General features: G+C 43.7%; 1 protein-coding gene across 2 annotated transcripts in view; it reads left to right on the top strand.

Moving 5' to 3' along the window:
- The first annotated feature begins 1916 nt into the window (after nucleotides 1–1916).
- Nucleotides 1917–19918, top strand: part of PLPPR3 (phospholipid phosphatase related 3) — a 44024-nt gene continuing 26022 nt past the window's right edge. Inside the window, exons 1-2 of one of the 2 annotated variants that reach the window (XM_040322117.1) lie at nucleotides 1917–2328; nucleotides 14164–14287. In XM_040322117.1, coding sequence (XP_040178051.1) covers nucleotides 14207–14287 — 81 coding nt within the window. In that variant the 5' untranslated portion in view covers nucleotides 1917–2328; nucleotides 14164–14206. Of the gene's footprint in view, nucleotides 2329–11390; nucleotides 11562–14163; nucleotides 14288–19918 lie in introns of those variants that run through there. The other variant, XM_040322118.1, reaches the window with a different exon arrangement.

The following is a 19918-nucleotide window of genomic DNA, read 5'->3' as shown; positions in this document are numbered from 1 at the left end:
CTGTGACTGAACAGTGAAGTGAGAGCAGCAGATTGCCCTCTCCTTCTATCAGCATGCTACCTACACTGCAGCACAACTAATTGGTTACTTGCGCTGCTTCTCCCTCTTCCAGTCTGAGCTCTGCTGTACAGGGACAGCAAGAGGTTTATATCAGGTCAAATTCAGGTTTGCATGTTAAAAAAAAAATAATAGGAATGTATTCAAGTGAAACTAAAGTCTGCAATACTTGCTGCTTCAGCAGTCAGGCGCCCACAAGGTCCCTTGTAGGTGCTTGCATTTTCTCCCCAGCTTTTTTTCAGTGCTGGTCTTCAGCCATCTTAATTGGTCAGTGCAGGATGATGTCTCTCCTGCCCATGCAGTGCAGGAGTTCAGTCATCCCTGCACACAGGTACTGTGCACGCACAGCTCACTGTACATTTTAAGGAAGAATGCGAGCGGGCGGGTAGGTTTATTTTGTAGCAAAAGAGACTTTGGGCCAGATCCACGAAGCAGTTACGCTGGCGTATATATTGATTCACCGCGTAACTGCTAGGTTGCTCCGGTGTATCTTTGTTTTGTATCCACAAAACAAGATACGCCTGAAACTGGGCTAGATCCGACTGGCGTACGTCTTAGTACGCCGTCGGATCTAAGGTGCATATTTACGCTGGCCGCTAGGTGGCGCTTCCGTTGATTTCAGTGTTGAGTATGCAAATTAGCTAGATACGCGAATCCACAAACGTACGTCCGGCCGGCGCATTTTTTTACCTCGTTTCCGTAAGGCTTTTTTCAGCGTAACGTTACCCCTGCTATATGAGGCGTAGCCAATGTTAAGTATGGACGCCGGGCTAGCGTCAAATTTTCCGTCGTGTATGTCGTTTGCGTAAAACGTTCGCGAATAGGGCTTTGCGTAGAATGACGTTCACGTCGAAAGCATTGGCTTGTTGCGGGTTAATTTGGAGCATGCGCACTGGGATACCCCCACGGACAGCGCATGCGCCATTCAGAAAAAACGTCATTTACGTCGGGTCAAGAGGTATTAACATAAAACACGCCCCCATCTCATCCATTTGAATTGCGCGCCCTTACGCCGACACAGTTACACTACGCCGCCGTAACTTACGGCGCAAATTCTTTGTGGATATGGGAAATACGCTGTAAGTTACAGCGGCGTAGTGTATCTGAGATACACTACGCCGGACGTAAAGAAGCGCCGAGGTACGTGGATCTGGCCCTTTGCATTTAAATTTTAGACTTTAGTTCTGCTCCTATCAAGAAAAGGAAATGCATTAACCTGTGTCTTTTATATCTTTAGGATTCATAATGCGGTAATATTGCCAAGCTGTCATATGTGTATTATTAGCACTGCATTCATGGGATGCACCCACATGTATATAAGCACATGCAGTCTTATGCCCCGTACACACCATCGGAATTTCCAATGAAAAGAGTCTGTGTTCCGTCTGTGTTTAGAAATAGAACATGTTTTATTTTTTTCCGATGAAAAAAAAAAAACAATAAGAAATTCCAATCGTCTGTGTGCAACGCCGACGGAGAAAAAACCCACGCATGCTCAGAATCAAGTCGACGCATGCTCGGACGCATTGAACTTTTATTTTTCTCGGCTCGTCGTAGTGTTTTACGTCACCGCGTTTTGGACTGTCGGAATTTGGTCTGACAGTGTGTATGCAAGACAGCTTGAACGCAATTCCCACGATAAATTCCATCGGAAATTGCGATCGTGTGTACGGGGCATTATCCTTGAGAATGAAAATGCTTCAATGTCTTGTATTACTGATTCTCCCACACCCAGTATCCCTGATAAATGACAAGCAGGCAGGGACACACCTAAAATAAATGTGTCCTGATTATTAGACCAAATCCAGGCAGACACGCTAGAGTGCACATGCAGCCCACACTTTATCACGCTGATGGCTTTTGTGTGAAGTGCAGACTCTGCCTCTTTATTTGTCTCCTCCTCTGTCTGTCCCTTCTCTGGGTTCCTTCCCTCCATCACTCCTGGACAGCATCCCTCCTTCCTCTTCTCCCTTGTCTTGTCCTGGGTACCAATGCCACTAGTGTTACAGTCCTCCAGTAGGGCATCTCTCCCATTGTTAACTAGCATGTAGGAGAGTCCCTTTGTAAGGTGTCCAGAATTGCTCTTTTGTTACAGCGGGATACAGAGATTTTGCAGACCCTCCCCCATGTGCTCTGTATTCATTCACAGGCATCCTTTGGGCTCCTTACTACTGTAGCTCAGCATCCTGCTCTACCTCTCTTTGTTCCTGGTCTCCCCTTAAAGTCGGTTTGATGTTTCCTTCTCTACCCTGCATCTCCCTCCCTTGACAGGTAAATATATTTTTAGCTAGCTCTCGAGATGTTGCTTGTGGATTTTGCTGGTTTGATTGCATGGAGTATGTATTCAGGGCTGGGCTAATGATTTACCGGAATACTCATTGAATTAGGAATATGCACACAGCAGTTGGCATCTCCATCTATTATACTTCTCAGATATAACACCGATGGCATTATCCTTATGTCATTTCTCCATTTGCAATTTATGGTGAGGATCTATTGATTACTGTGAAATGCTATATTCCTTAGTAATATGCAGCTACAATCAGCCCATATCATTAAGTGTGCTGAAATGCATCCCTTGCAGTAATTACAGTAAAAACCTTGGTTTGAGAGTAACTTGGTTTGAGAGCGTTTTGCAAGACAAGCAAAATGTTTTAATAAATGTTGCCTTGGTATACAAGCGATGTCTTGATATAAGAGTAGCGTCATGTTACAACTGAGTATAACAAAGAAGAGCGGAGCAATATGGTTACATTTAATGAAGGTACAACATTTAGCAACTTATTGCTACACTTAGAGGTGCCTCTCTTCTCTTTTATACCCTGTAAAAAAAATGCTTTGATATACAAGTGCTTTGGATTACAAGCATGTTTCTGGAACGAATTCTGCTCGCAAACCAAGGTTTTACCGTACATCTTTTGACAAGTTATACCACGCTGACAGATATTATGGCTGCAGTATTTATGGCATTTAAATAAAAATTCTGAAAAAGATACCAGTTGAGTTTATTTGTCTACATTATTTTTGCACATTCTTACTTGCTTGAGTGCAGGACTGGCTTTGTAACTACTAAACAGTATTAATATCATGTGTAAAACCACATGCGTCCTTATGTCTCTAGGTATCCGATATCTGAAGCGTTGTCATTCTTGCGTGTTGCAATTTTCTACCCATTTTTTTTATTTTTTATGTTTGATTGTATACGAGTATTAAAGTGTCAAGGCAGTGGTCAGGGTCTCAATCATGTACTCTTCAAGCATGAAGGACAATATTGCATTGTACTATAGTTATCATTCCACAGACTACAGAAAATTTGGCTTTACCTGTCCAGCTAGGAACGCTATCTGCATGGAGTTGGTATGCTTAACGTGTGTTTGAGTAGGTTTATTCTGATTGTTTCCTCCCCCAACCCAAATACATACTGATACATTCACTGGCATCTTACCAAACTGGCCCTAGAGAAGGTTTGCATATGAGCTTACATAAGATAATACAATGATTCTTCCTACTGACACCAATAATAGGATACTATTCTTCCTACTGACCCCAATAATAGGATACTATTCTTCCTACTGACCCCAATAATAGGATATTATTCTTCCTACTGACCCCAATAACAGGATACTATTCTTCCTACTGACCCCAATGATAGGGTACTATTCCTCCTACTAACACCAACATCTGGCCCCCTTAAAGTCTGAAGGCCCTTTGTTTAAAATGTTTGGAGACCCCTATTCTAGAGGAATCCCACAGATATAGTTGTAGCGACCTGCTCCTGTTGAACAGGCACTACTGTAAATTTAGAGGGGGTCTGAGTCGTTATTTGGCTCAGACAAATATGATTGAGGGCAATTTAGCCTCTGTTCCAGCCATGGCAGTGCTGGGAGTAACCACCATTGCTCACCTGGGTGTGTTATTACCATCCCAGGCCAAGGGTGGCAGCAGCAGAGTTAGGGTGTATTGGGTGTCCCCCCTCGGCAGCAAATCAGTGGGAGTGGTCGCCCTGCTGTGCATGCTGGGGAGGGGTAGTTAAGGGATAGACGCCATTAGCGGGGGCCCGTTGTTCGCGCCTCATAGCCCGCCTGGCCTGGGGTGCGTGTTCCTGAATCCTGACTCCGGGACCACGTTGGTCCGGGATTGCGGCTTCGCTTGGTAGGCCCAGTGATCAAACTGGGTCTGCATTTGCAAGGTGATCATGTGCTGTCTGTCCTGCGGGAGGAAGCCACTTGATGAAGAAGGCCAGGGGAGGACCTGTCCTGGAGAGGACCATGCAAGAGGCTGGTATCTTGGGAGAAGGCCTGGAAACTTCATCGAAGGATGCACCATACTCTCAAGTTAATCTGGAGAGATCCGGGTGCTGAATCCTGTGGCAGGGGATTCTGGACCGAAAGTGTCTCCTCATAAGGGAAGGTCTGTGGCAGAGACTGTACTTTATTCCGTGCGCCATTCCGGCTGCTAGGCCAGTGAGAGGGACCTATCCGGTTGAGAAATACCCACTCTGGCTAGAGTGGCGATGAGAACTGTTTGCTGGAAACAGGAGTGTTTCCTATTTGTGATTATATACCTGAACCTACCTACTTATTTACCCTTCCACCCCTCCAACTTCTTTTCTACTAAGTTCTACAAATAAATCCTAGAAAAAAAAAGTGTCTTCGCACTCTCTTTACCACCCCGGGCAGCGAGAAGATTGAGGGTTACCTATCGTTAGTGCCACCCAAAATTACTCAGCAGCTCCTTCGGGGGTAGTGCTACATAGTATATGCATAATTACATTGGTATAAGCTGGTCCAATGTAACTATGTAAAAAATACCCAGAATTAGCGTTGCACTGATACCGATACTTGTACTCGTGCAAATGCTCTGAAACTGAAACCAATACCTACAGACTCGGTTCACATATGTTTGGGCTGGTTTTCAGTGCAACATCAAAGCCCAGCCCCGTCCGGTGCAATTTCGTTCAACCATTCATGTGATTCCAATGCAAATTGTAGTGTATGAGATTAGAAATGGCACCTAAACTGGACTGAAATCGCACAGGACTCTTTTTCAAATCAGGCTGTAAAAAATCAGTGAAAGCACATGAAAACCGATGTGAAACACATCTCTGCAAGTGAAATCTGTGCTGTTTTTCCATCAGTTTTCATGCATGCATGGTGTGAATGAGCCCTAAAAAAAACTGTCACATGACACTAAAAATAGGTATCGTAATTGGTATCAGCGAGTACTTGAGAAAACGAATCAGTACTCGTACTCGGTCTTAAAAAAATGGAAACCGTGCAGCCCTTCCCTTCTTTTTTCTCTAAACAATTTTTTTTTTATAATCAAAAGTAACAGTCGTACAATCATACTAGCATTTGTACATGAATTTTAGCATGGAAAATTTGACATTTAACATAGCTGGATTCAGTAGTGGAGTGTTCTTTTTTTCTTTTTCTCCTTTTTCCTTTTTTTTTCCCCTTTTCTTCCCCTTCCCAAACAACTTTATTGTAACAGAGAGTGCATACATGTCATTACATACATCTAAAGTGTCAATGATTATATGAGGGTGTGCAGCATTCAAAATACCAACAGTTCAAGGCCGGTGTCATGGCCAACAAAGAGACATTTTACAATGCACAGAGGAAACAAAGAGAGCAGTCTGGTGCCCACCATGCAGGTACTCCAGACCCGCACCGGAGCGCCCAGCCAGGTGTAGGCCACCCATCTGGCAACATAGACCTGTGGTGCCTCACATTCAAGTATCCGGGTCCAGTAACAAACGGTCCCAAATTTTATCATATTTGGTCGGGCATTCCCTGTTAATGTACATAATCTTTTTGTACGGAAGATTATTATGGACCTCCACCTTCCATTCCACAAGTCTAGGGGGTACGGGTCGCATACAGCTCCGAGCAATGACCTTCCGCACTGAGAACAAGGTCTCATGCAGGAACGTCTTTGTGTATTTGTCTATAGTATCCGGAAGCACCCCAAGTAGGCACTGTTTTGGGTCCAGCGTAACTGGAGAGCCCATGTGATCGTGCAGAAATGTTACCGCTTGTGCCCACAGGCCCTGCACTTTGGGACATGACCATATTAAAAGAAAGAACATACCCACCTCCCTCCCACACATCTGACAGAGTGTAGATTGGGTGCTTCTATATCTGGCAACCCGGAGGGGGGTGAGATATGCCTGATGGACAATATAGATTTGGGTCAACCTGTCGGCGAGGTTTGCAGGATTCCAAAGCCTCTTCCCACTCCTCATCCTCCAGGGGGCCCAACACTCTCTCCCAGCGAGGTTTGAGTTTATATGCCAATTTGGTTGAAACGGGGGAAGCCCTTCCCTTCTTTAACTTGTAAATACATTGGTAAAGAAATCCTCTGATGCTTTAAGAAAAATGTTAACTATGTAAAATATGACTACATAACCAGCAAACTCTTAGTTCAATTTTAGCATGCTTTCTGGGAAGAATGGTTGCCATTTGGGATGCATTTACCATGCATTTACATTGACTTGTACAGAGGAATAACAGTAATACATGGTAAAAACAACATTAAAAACTGCTTGTGATAAAATTTAAAATCCAATTTTATTCTACATCTTGTGGAACAGTTGTGAATTAAAGGAAAATGGGGGCTACTTTTGCTGATTTTTCTTTCTGAACATAGAATTTCCATGGTTGACATGGTGGTCCTATGGCTTCAATACTATTTGAGTCACTGACTCCTGTGACAGATTTCCTTTAAAGCCCAACTGAACCTTTAGTTTAAATCAGCTAAATACTTTAGATGTGCATTAAAACAAAAGGTGTGCAAAGTAGCCACAGATTTACAAAGTCTGTCTCCTGCCAGCATGCTGTGGAGAAGGACCCTTGCTCTCTTGGTGGAAGCAGTGGTCCCGCTTTAGAGGTCAGACACACTCTCTGCTGAGCATAGGCGTGGGCACACCCTAATCACCATGCACTGTGCAGATTCCCCCTGCTGCCTGGCTGCAGAGAAAGGGACTGGGGAATCTCTGTCCTCAGTCCCTTTCTCTCTCTCAAAAGTTAGAAATCAGGGGTCTGTTTAGACCACTGATGTTTCACCAAAGCCCCCCAACAGGGCTCCTAAAAAAAGAAAAAATATATATATATGTATATATATATATATATATATATATATATATATATATATATATATATATATATATATATATATATATATATATATTTAAAAAAATGTAAAAAAATAATAATAATAATAATAATAATACAAAAAAAGACACTGACACCAATCTCTGCCCTGCTGACAAAGCCCTACTGACTTGCCCACAGCCATGTACGGTAAATTACACACGCATGTGTGTTTGAGCTTTGGTGTGCACACCCTAATGCCATTGGCTGCGCACACCTATGCTGCTGAGTCAGACCCAGAGCTCTCCAATAAGCAAGAAGCATGGGATTTGGGGAATGCTCACTCATTTCTGAGCTGTGTGGTGAGAGAGGAAAGCCTTTTTCAAAAGGTCATGAGACACCAACGTGTATTTACTCTGAAAGACACTACAATACTTTCAGTAAAGTGTTATTTTTTTTAAGTTTTGGATTTTTAACCCAAAATGTGATGACTCTTTTCAAAAGGCACTCCTTACCCACGAGAAATTCATGTTTGCTTAAGAGCCAGTATCCCAAATGGCCATTCCAGGATTCAGCAACCTTTAATTTGGACTGCCCGTGTTTTAATTACTTGGCAAAACCAAGAAAAAATCCAGTGCCAGCATACAAATTCCGACAGGCAGATTAAAAATAGGCAAGAGAGAGATAACTTAGGAATGAGTACAATGAACTGCATCTTCAGAAGATAAAAAGTTTAACCAAAGCTAAATTGACAGATTTGGGCAAAGGTCCTCATTATGCGCTATTCTTAAGCACCATTACTTCTGTTTTGATGACAAGAGAGCAGACATATGACACAGACCTAGTATATGGTGCCAAGCATTACCATGTGCATATATAGGCACCACTGTCAACTCACCTTATACAGCAACTGTTATGCCCTGTACACATGATCCGAAAATAATAATGATAATCGTATCGTTAGTACAGAGCTTTCGAGAGCTGATCATGACAGTACATCCTATATTATTCCACCGGACGCGCACAATATTTTTTATCGTACGATGCCAGATTGTACGATTTTCGTTTAATCAGTACAGCTATAGTTCGAAAATGCAATACAAATGCATTACAACACACGACATCACTTCCAAATTTTTATTCTGTCGTGCGAGAATTTTCGTGACTTTAGTAAACTCAACAGATTCGACCTGAGATTAGCATACAAAAAAAACGGACAATCATTCGTCCGATAATCTCATTGTGTGTACAGGGCATTACTTACCTTAACTCACTGTGAATCAGATTGCGGTCAGCCATGCAAACATGATTAGACAAAAGATCTTTTATAAATATTAATTACTGGATTATCTAGGCTTGCATATTTGTGCCCATGGTAGTGAGGGAGAGGAAGGCATCTATGTGTAGCGCCTATGTACCTTACAGTACTGGTGCTAGCTAAATTTATATGTAGATCAGATATATATATGTAGTTAAACTCTGATCCAGATTGTTAGTAGCAAAATGCAGTCTCTGTCTCAGCTTGGCTGTGCTGTGAGTCCATTCTGCTGTACTGGGTGTTCTTCCAACCCCGGTGCTGCAGGTGGAGTCAAGGTTTGGGTGCTCTTCCCAGCAGCCATTCACGGGGGTTTGTCCCCGCTGTGCATGCTGGGGAGGGGTATTTATGGGGCAGACGTCATTGGTTCTGGGTTCTTCTTCATCCAGTGTGGCACCCACCTTTAGGGTGGCCACATCACGGCGCCCCGGTGTTATGGCCTACCTTGCCGGGGCGTGCGTGCTATGCAGTGTTCCTGGTTCCAGGGCCATGCGAATCTGGAGCATCTGAGCAGCGACGGGGACCCAGTGAGCGACTGGGTCCCCATTCTTGAAGATCCCAAGCTGTACTGCTGTTCGGTGGGGAGTCCGTCTGAGGAGCACCATTGAGAGGCTGGCGGACACTGAAGGATTGATCACCTGTCAGTCGGTACCTGGGCGGCAAGTTGAAGAAGATCCAGACTTAACTCAATTAAGGAGGCATATCTCCAAGAATTCAACCCATAGGGTTCACTGAGAGGGGTCTGTGGCAGAGACTTTCTCCCAAGTTCAAGTTCACCAAGGAGGGTCTGTGGCAGTGGCTTCATCCTAAAATTGTCCGAGTGATACTCCGGCTGCCAGGTCAGTGAGAGTAGGCCTGTCCGGGTACACTAAACCCACATCGGCGGGAGTGGTGAAAAGGAGTGTTACGTTTGGGAGCAGGACTGTTTCCTATCATTACGCCTGAATCTGCTAATCTCCTATATTCTTCAACCTTACTTTCCTCACCACAAGTTTTACCGTTTTCACCCGGCTGAGTAATAAAGAGCACTGCAAAGAGCACCTGTCTGGACATTTCTTTACTTCTACTACATGCAATACGCATCATTCACCCCTAGGAATTTCGGAGGAGCCACGAGGTAACACGCCGCCCAAAAATCCAGCAGCTCTACTGGGGGTAATGCTACATATGGTATATGCTTCTTCTCTCAGCCTAAAAAAATCTAAACCAACTAATCAGTTATTCCCTAGAGTATGCAATGTATGGAGAGGTGGGTGGGTTATGTATGTAATGTATATAGAGGTGGGATATGTACGTATATAATGAATGGAAAGGCGGGGTATATATGTATGGGGTGGAGTATGTATGTAGGTATGTAATGTATTGGAGAGGCAGACAAACTAAACCCAGAACAATCCTTTTTTTTTCTGTGATCATCTTAAAGGAAACATGGAAATAGATTAATAGATTAAGTCTATTGATGATCTCTTCTTCTGAAAATGCTAGATACCTGGCTGTCTTGCTAACGCAAGATCATTGGTGCTTAACTGCTTAGTAAGTTACTGTCCTGGAGCAAGGAAGAGGATCAGAAGTTCTGACTTCCCTTGCTGCATTTTTGTTCTGGATCAGTGACCTACAAAGTATGGAAGCATCAAATAAGCAGTACGTCCGCTATCAATTTTGAAAGTAAGCAACTGTAACCACCTATTTCTGTCAGCACAAGTTTCCATTCAGCAAACAGCTGAGGTAGCACATAACAACAAGAAAAGAGACGCTTTCGGTCTTGTAGACTAAAATCAATCAACAAATCTGTTTAAAAATAGATTAAAAAGAATTTAAACTTTGTAGAAAGATCCTTAACCAATTATGGACCTTGGGTCCATCCACAAAAACAGCAACAACGTACCTTTCATGTACCTGGTTCACTCTGGTCTTCCTGTCTGCTCTGAAGCTGTTGGAAATTGCCAATCCTGACAGCCAAGTCCTGGTTTGTGCTGCAGGGGTGCTGAAAATGGATTCTGTAGTAAAACAAAGCATGTAAACACTTTTTGCGGGTTAGAGCAACCAGGCAAGTGAAAAAATCTGTTTTTCTTATATTTTAAAGTGTACCTATTTGACCCTTCATTTAAAGCCAAACTCCAGGAACCCCTAAAAATTCTTCCCTGTATTGGGGCTATGCCTGCACTCCAATTGTTAACTGTTTGTTTCATCTAGGGGGACTATATAAAAGCTCCTCCCCGCAGGCAGTGCATTACTCTATGTTCGAGAGGGTTGGCCTGTCCCTCAACGTTCTCACGTCCAATGCAGGGCTATAGACCCTGTATCGGTCTTGGTGACCCTAAGGTGTGGGTGCTTTGTAGAAAAGAGGCTGCTGAGTACCAGCACTGAGAAGCCTGCAGGAGCGGAGGATCGGGTAAGTAAAACTGCTTTCCTAAATCCTTTAGACAGACATGAGCAGTTAATCCATGCAGCACAGCCCCACTGCAGAGGAGGATTTTTACCTTTCCTGGAGTTCAAATTTAACTTTAATCACTACTAATTTACATCTTCCTCCCCTTCATCCCTTTTAGATTTTCCAATGAATTTTACTAATTTTAGCAATGTTTTTTGTGGTGACGTATTGAATTATAGAATACAATTTGTACCTTTTGTCTACTTATAAATGTGTTTACACAATGTTCACACAACTTTCGCCCAAGTTTTACTCAAGAATCAATATGATCGATATCTCCTCTCCAATATTCCAGCAAATCCTGCTACGTCGATCTTTTCAGATCCTCAGTTGTAGAACATTACCTCCAGCAAAGCTGAAAAACACAAGAACAACACTACACTTGAATAAGGCAGGTAGTAGCTGCTGTCCTGAAAGACTTCCTGGAAACCAAGTTACTTGTAAGCCTAACTTGACTTTTCCCAAATTATCTTCCAGGACAGCATCCAAAAGATTAAACAAGAACTTACTATTCAGGGGGATCACAGCCTGCAAGACCCTCCTGCCAAAAGACTGGTCACTAGCTGACAAGAGGTCCAACCTGTAGTGGCAGCAGAAGGCTCTAAAGTTTCACATCACTGCCTTGCAAAATCTGTTCTGGGGCAGCAGCAGCCCTTCAGCCCAGGTAGATGCCAAAGCTCTAGTGCAGGAGTCTCCAAACTTTCCAAACAAAGGGCCAGTTTACTGTCCTTCTGGCTTTTAGGGGGGCCGGACTGTGGCCAGTGAGAGTAGAAAATGTCATGTGGGAGGGATAGTGCCTCAATGTTGGTGTCAGTGGGAGGAATAGCGACCCATCATTGGTGTCAGCAGTAGGAATAGCTCCCCATTATTGGTGTCAGTGAGAGGATTGGTGCCCCAATGTTGGTGTCAGTTGGAGAAATAATGCCCCATCATTGGTGTCAGTGGGAGGAATAATGGCTCATTGTTGGTGTCAGTGGTAGAAATGATGGCCCACTGCTGGTGTCAGTGGAGAGTATAATGCCTTTTACTAGTGCCCAAGGGCCAGATAAAAACAAGCAAAGGGCCACATCCGGCCCCCAGGCCACAGTTTGTAGACCACAGCTCTAGTGGAAGGTGTATGAACCCCCCACTTGGGGATCCAGATTTATATGGTTATATGATTCTCTAATAGCTGTCCTTAACCATCTGGCTATAGAATTCTATGAAGACCTTTGGATCTTCTTGACACCAGCGAGCAACACATAGAAAGAATACGTTTTACTAAAATTTCCAGTTACCTCCAGGTAATGTAACACATGTAATATTTTTTTCTCTATTGCAAACTCGATTAGGACAGACTGTAGGAAGAATAATGTCCTGAAAACGATGGTAGAAGAGCGATGATAGGCAAAAACTCTGGATCTATCTTCAATACAGTTTGGTCTGGGAAGACTGGCAGAAAAAGCTCCCTTATAAATAAAGTTTGCAACTCAAAGTCAATGCCACCAGAAGAATAGTCCTAGGTGTGGGGACTTTTATGTTTCCAGAATCGAAAAGTTCCTTGATCAAAGCCTGTAGAACCACAAAGAGGTCCCGCTTAGGAAATTCTCTAAGGCCTTGTACACACGATAGGTTAAACAGATGACAACGATCTGATGGACCGTTTTCATCGGTCAAAACCGATCGTGTGTGAACCCCATAGGTTATTTAACCATCAGTTAAAAAAAAGCCAACTTGCTTTAAATTTAACCGATGGATTCCTAACCGATGGGGAAAAAAAACGATCGTTAGTAGGCACAACCATTGGTTAAAAATCCATGCATGCTCAGAATCAAGTCGATGCATGCTTGGATGCATTGAACTTCGTTTTTTTCAGCACGTCGTTGTGTTTTACGTCACTGCGTTCTGACACGATCGTTTTTTTAACCGATGGTGTGTAGGCGCGACGGACCATCAGTCAGCTTAATCGGTTAACCGATGAAAACGGTCCATCGGTCCGTTCTCATCGGATGGGCCGATCATGTGTATGAGGCTTTAGAGGCACCATCTAGCTAGTGCGTAAAAAATTTGGTACCCAAAGGTTTCTTAGCAAAAGATTTTTTTTTAAAAACACTCAAAGCTGCTATCTGCACCTTTAGCATGCTAATGGCTATTCTCTTGTCAGCTCCATCCTGCAAAAATTCTAAAACCGGAGCATAATGCTAAGTCAGATGGAATTTTTTCATCGGATATTCCGACCATGTGTGTATGCCCCATCTGAGTTTTTCTTTCGGGAATTCCGACGAACTTAGAAAGAGAACATGTTCTCTTTTTTCCGATGGAAATTCCATTAGTCTGTATGGAACTCTGAGGCCCTGTACACACGGTCGGTCCAAACTGATGAAAACGGAATGAAGTTCAGTTTCATCGGTCCAAACCGACCGTGTGTAGGCCCCATCAGTCTGTTGTCCTTCGGTCCAAAAATTTAGAACTTGCTTTAAAATCGGACCGATGGACGCCTGACCGATCGGTCAAAACCGATGGTTAGTACGCAAAAGCACCGGTTCCAAACCCGCGCATGCTCAGAATCATGTCGACGCATGCTTGGAAGCATTGAACTTCATTTTTTTCAGCACGTCATTGTGTTTTACGTCACCGCGTTGGACTCGATCGGTTTTTGAACTGATGGTGTGTATGCACATCAGACCATCAGTCTGCTTCATCGGTGAACCGATGAAACTGAACTTCAGTCCGTTTTCATCGGTTTGGACTGATCGTGTGTACGAGTCCTTAGGGAGAAAAAAACAAGCATGCTCAGAATCAAGTCGACGCATGCTCGGAAGCATTGAACTTAATTTTGGCTCGTCGTAGTGTACGAAACTGCGTTCTTGACAGTCGGAAATTTGGTGTGACAGTGTGTATGCAAGACAGCTTGAGCGGAAATTCCGTCAGGAAACATCCATCTGAGTTTATTCCAACGGAAATTCCGATCGTGTGTACAAGACGTTGCAATTATTCATCTCGCATCGTGAGATTAAAATTCTTCACATTTTGCCAAAATGGCTCTGGTTACCCTCTTGGGACTCCTGAACAAGGTAAGAGAACCACACTATCAGGACAAACCTGAAAGAGTGCACCTACCATACAGTTCTGTGGGGAGGAGCCTTCCGGTGTAGCAATGCTTCCTGAAAGATGATTAGGGAAAATAGCTTTGGTCTTTAAGGGGGTATAATGGTGTAATAACTGAAGTGATGATTAAATAAAAGTACAAGCAATCTGACAATTATATTTGTACTTTATGTCTTTAGGCATCCACTGGTCCCACATCTCAATAGTCACCCACTGGGTGCCATGATATCCACTAAAGAGAAGACCAAACCTCGGCCTCCAAAGGACAGCATGACTCTCTTACCATGCTTCTATTTTGTGGAGGTGAGTCTTTTACTGTATAGAACTGACAGATGTAATAAACAGGACATGTGTGACTTAAAGCGGGGGTTCACCCTTAGAGAGCACTTTTTCCCCTTAGATTCCTGCTCGTTTTCTCTAGGGGAATCGGCTATTTGTTTTAAAATATGTGCAGTACTTACCCGTTTACGAGATGCATCCTCTCCGTCGCTTCCGGGTATGGGCTGCGGGAATGGGCGTTCCTTCTTGATTGACAGTCTTCCGAGAGGCTTCCGACGGTCGCATCCATCGCGTCACGATTTTCCGAAAGAAGCCGAACGTCGGTGCGCAGGCGCAGTATAGAGCCGCACCGACGTTCGGCTTCTTTCGGCTACGAGTGACGCGATGGATGCGACCGTCGGAAGCCTCTCGGAAGACTGTCAATCAAGAAGGAACGCCCGCTCCCAAAGACCCATACCCGGAAGCGACGGAAGAAGATGCATCTCGAAAACGGGTAAGTACGGATCATATTTTAATACAAATAGCCGATTCCCCTAGACCGAACGAGCAGGAATCTAAGGGGAGAAAATTTTTTTTTTATTAAATGGGTGAACTCCCGCTTTAACATATAATATTATTACAACTCCCAGGGCTGTAAGTTCCTGTATGTATAGTCAGGGGTTGCCATCAGGGGGGTACAGGCATTACACCTGTAAGGGGCCCGATGGTCCCCAGGGGCCAGGCTGGTCCCCCTCCCGTTTTTTCTCCGCATTACACCTGTAAGGGGCACGATGGTCCCCCGCTTATTATCTTGTGTCAGGAGATAAGAAACCCCCCCCCCCCCCCCGGTTCTCTGCTCCAGGAAGCTGTGTAAGGGGCCCCAAAATTTGTGATGGCTGCCCTGTGTGTAGTTGAGAATAAGGCAAAAGCTAATAATGTACATTATTCCACTTTTACCTAACCTTCAATTTTTTTTTTTAAATATCACTGTGTCTCTTGTCTCTTATCTAATTACCATTAACCGATTCAGCTCTGGAAGGTTTAACCCCCTTCATGACTAGGCCATTTTTTGCGATACGCCACTGCGTTAATTTAACTGACACTTGTGCGGTTGTGCGAAGCTATACTCAAATAAAATGTATTTTCCTTTTTTTCCCCACAAATAGAGCTTTCTTCTGGTGTTATTTGATCACCTATGTGATTCTTATTTTTTGCGCTATAAACAAAAAAGGCGTCAATTTTGAAAACAAAAAAAAAACCACGATTTTTTACTTTCTGCTATAAAACATATCCAATAAAAAATTGAAAAATCAAATGTGCCTTGAACAATCGGCGGGTCCCAGCAGGCATCACGTCCACTGGACCTGCTGATCCCAATCACAGCAGGAGCGGGTCGACGGTGGCGTAAGTGCGCGCCCTAGACCTGGAAACGTGATTCAGCACACATGAGCCACCGCACCACAGGGGCAGTCAGCAAGAGGTTAAGGTATAACTAAAGCCAATTTTTTTTTTTACGTTTTTAACCACTTCCAGACCTGCGCACGACGATGTACGTCCTATTTTTAAAGACTGATATCTCGGTAACGGCAGCAGCTGCTGCCACAATCGAGGTATCAATCTTTAGTGTGCGCGGTCTGGAATCCGATAATGGCGGTCTCCGCGGCGGATTCACCGCGAGATCGCCGTTATCGGTGGCGGGAGAGGGGCCCCCCCCCTCCCGCCGCTCTCCCGCGCCCTCCGCCGCTTACCGGAGCCTTCAGTAGCGGCGGAGGCGATCGGGTGCTGTCGGCTGGTGAGCGGGGACGAGACTGAAGGAAAAATCTCCTTCGCCCGTCCCCATAGCTCGGCTGGGCGGAAGTGACGTCAAAACGTCAGTCCTGCCCAGCCTCTTAAAGAGACAAATTTTTTTTTTGGTCATTTGAAAAAATGACATTTTTTATTTTATTTTTATTTTTTGCATTTAAGCCCAAATATGAGATCTGAGGTCTTTTTGACCCCAGATCTCATATTTAAGAGGACCTGTCATGCTTTTTTCTATTACAAGGGATGTTTACATTCCTTGTAATAGGAATAAAAGTGATCAAATTATTTATTTTTTTTTCAGTGTAAAAAATAATAAAATAAATAAAAATAAATAAGAAAACAAAACATTTTTTTTTAAAGCGCCCCGTCCCGACGAGCTCGCGCGCAGAAGCGAACGCATACGCGAGTAGCACCCGCATATGAAAACGGTGTTCAAATCACACAAGTGAGGTATCGCCGCGATCGTTAGAGCGAGAGCAATAATTATAGCCCTAGAGCTACTCTGTAGCTAAAAAAATGCAATCTCTAGAATTTTTTAAACATCGCCTATCGAGATTTTTAAGGGTAAAAGTTTGACGCCATGCCACGAGCGGGCGCAATTTTTAAGCGTGACATGTTGGGCATCATTTTACTCGGCGTAACATTATCTTTCACAATATATAAAAAAATTGGGCCAAATTTATTGTTGTCTTATTTTTTAATTCAAAAAAGTGAATTTTTTCCAAAAAAAGTGCGCTTGTAAGACCGCTGCGCAAATACGGTGTGACAAAAAGTATTGGAATGACCACTATTTTATTCTCTAGGGTGTTAGAAAAAAATAATATATAATGTTTGGGGGTTTTAAGTAATTTTCTAGCAGAAAAAACTGTTTTAGTCTTGCAAACACCGAATCTGAAAAACACCTAAGGTCTGGAAGTGGTTAATAGAGTGAAGATGGATTAGAACATAGGTCAGTTTTTATTGCTGTCTGTGCCCCTGTTGAGGAGATTTGTATTCTCTATTTGTCCTGTTTACCATTATCATTGAAAGTGAAAGTAAAAAATAAAATCCCAAATTTTGGGCTTGTCCCCAGAAAAGTAATAGACGGAAAATCTTCCAATGGGGACACTAGTTCTGGTGACCTGAGAATTCCCTTTAGTCGCAAGAAGATCCTCTCACTTCCTGTTTGGCTATTGGACAGGAAGTGAGATGAAATCTCTGCAATAGGACACAGAAGGCAACAAAATCTGTCGGGCTATGATCCTCCCTTACTCTATCCAAAATGCAAAATAAGAGTTTTGCCTATAGTTCTACTTTAATGCCAAATGGTTTTGAGAGAAGAGTCTGAAACGAACGAGATACAAATGTTTACAATGTAAAGAGTTTTGTTTTCACAGTTATGGTTCTTGCTTCAGCCATACAAATGTTTTTGCTGCACCTCGTATGACTAATGTCTAACATCTACTTCACGATTTTTACATAATCCTTAAAATCCAACAAAGCAAGCATCAGAAGAGTATGTGATTCATGCATAATTACTATGGAGACAAAGGAAACTGATTGCTTTGTGTTTTTAGAAATGGTTCCAAGACATTGGCCCACATAATAAGCAGGCACATTTGTTTTGCATGTTTTAGGAATAAAGTCACAGTGCTGCATTTTCAAGCACATTTTCACTTCAGACAGGCATATATATTTTAAACCCAATTAAACCTGCATATTAAAAAAAAAAAAAAAGTATGCAGTAAGTCTGCATAAAAAGGAATGAATATGTGATTTTTAAAATATTTTTTTAATAGGTTAGTGCGTTACTAGTCAGGAAAAACTGGCATAGCTGATTAGAGCACTGTGCAGATGACCTGTAAGCATAGGTGTGCCCGATATGACTGGGCAAGCCCTTATCACCTAGTGTTCCAGGGCCCTGGTAGGGCAATACAGCTGGCCCTCAGTTCAAAAAGGGGGGCCCAGGCTGTACTGCCGTATTGCAGACACCGATCCTTTTGTTCCTTCCCCTGCATAACTGCTGGATTCTTCTCCTCTCTCCTCCTCTCGTGCCCTCCACCTGCACTGCAGGGAGATTAGTTCTAGTAGCTAGGCCCCCTTCCTCTTGCTGTGCGCACCCCTGCATCGCTTCCAGCTTCTCTCCTCTCTTCTTTAGATGGCAGATGCTACGGACACACAGGGGGATATTACATTATGGAGAGTAGGAGAAGGGGACAGTAGATATGTCCTTTTCTGGATGAACACAGTGAGCAATCAGTAGGATCGCTTTTCTGTCCATTGATCGCTAAAGCATAGTAAGCTATGTTTACTATGATTCTGTTTGTAAATGAACATGAAGCCTGTGAGTGCTTAAAGCGGTTGTATAGTCCTAAAAAAAATGTTTTTTTCCCACCTGTAAGGTAAAAGGCATAATGAGCTAGTATGCACTGCATACTAGCCCATTATGAAATTTTTACCTTAGAACGAGGCGTCGGCATCTCTGCCGGTCCACACCGAAGGAGATGACATTTTCCCTGGGCATGTCTTCCGGGTATCACGGCTCCAGCTCTGTGAGTGGCTGGAGCCGCGATGTCGTCAGTCCCGCGCATGCGCGCAGGAGACTTCTTTCCGGCAAGGTCCCGCGTCTGCCTTGCCTTCAGCCGAGAATCCCCTGTGCGCATGCTCCACTGCAGTCAGTGGCTCATTGCGAGGGGAATATCTCCTAAACCGTAAAGGTTTAGGAGATTTTTTTTACCTACAGGTTAAAGCGGGGGGTTTACCCTAAAAAAAAAATTCTAACATTACAATGAGCTGACCTGTGACAGCATAATGTCCGTGTCACAGGTCAGCTCATTGTAATGTTAGAATTTTTTTTTAGGGTGAACCCCCGCTTTAAGCCTCGTACACACGCTCAGCAAGAACCAGCAAGAAAACTTGTATACCGAGCGTGTGTACGAGGCTTTTAGGTTTCTCGTCAAGAAAACTGTCTAAAATCTCGACGAGAAAAATAGAGAATCTGCTCTCTGTTTTATCGCCGTGATTCTCCGCGGTGTTTTCCTGCCGAGTAAACCGAGAATTCCTATACTTACCTGTCGCCGTGGAAAACCGTGCATGCTCGAAGTGATGATGCATGCGCGGTAGCTTCCTTGCAGGCGAGGAAAGGTGACGTCACTGGCAAGCGACGCATTTCTGAGCGTACGGACTGTGTGTAGCGTGGCAGTCGCGCTCCTTTGTAAAGCTGATGGATCGGGATGTAGGACTAGATTTTTATTGTGAAAAGAGGAGGGGCCAAGGCGAGAGGGGCAGTGATTGGGTGGAACGGATGTATGACAGGACCGTCTGCTATGTGCCACGTGATGTAGGTGTATACAACGGGGACTAGTGATGAGCTAAGGTATGTTTGGATCCTATTCAAACTGACTTGAGTGAGTTGTAATCTGTACTGGGCCAATAATCGGCAGCCAGGACGTTCCCCACCCTGCAGCCATACATATGCATGTATAAGTGCAGCTGCAGGGCAGTGAAAGCCTCAGATGACAGCACATGGGTTCAGGCCCGAGCCCATCACATGTAAAGTGTGTATATATATATATATATATATATATATATATATATATATATATATATATTCAGGGCTTTTTTTCAGGGGGAACTTGGTGGAACGCAGTTCCCCCACCTCTAGCTGAGACCCTTTGGTGCCTGCTCACCACAATCACTTGTAAACACAGAAGTTCGGCTTCTGTGTTTACAAGTCACAGCTCTGCACTCTGTGTGTAACCCCTCTGAACTCTGTATGTAATGCAATCCTGGTATTTAATGCACCTTTAAGACCCTCCTACTGTTTGTGAAATCTGACCACACCCACTATTTGATGTGATTTGGAGGGTGTGTTTAGGGGGAGGAGTTTGGGGG

The sequence above is a fragment of the Rana temporaria genome, chromosome 1, assembly GCF_905171775.1.
Source record: "Rana temporaria chromosome 1, aRanTem1.1, whole genome shotgun sequence".
NCBI lineage: Eukaryota > Metazoa > Chordata > Amphibia > Anura > Ranidae > Rana > Rana temporaria.
This window is presented reverse-complemented; position numbering and strand designations above follow the sequence as displayed.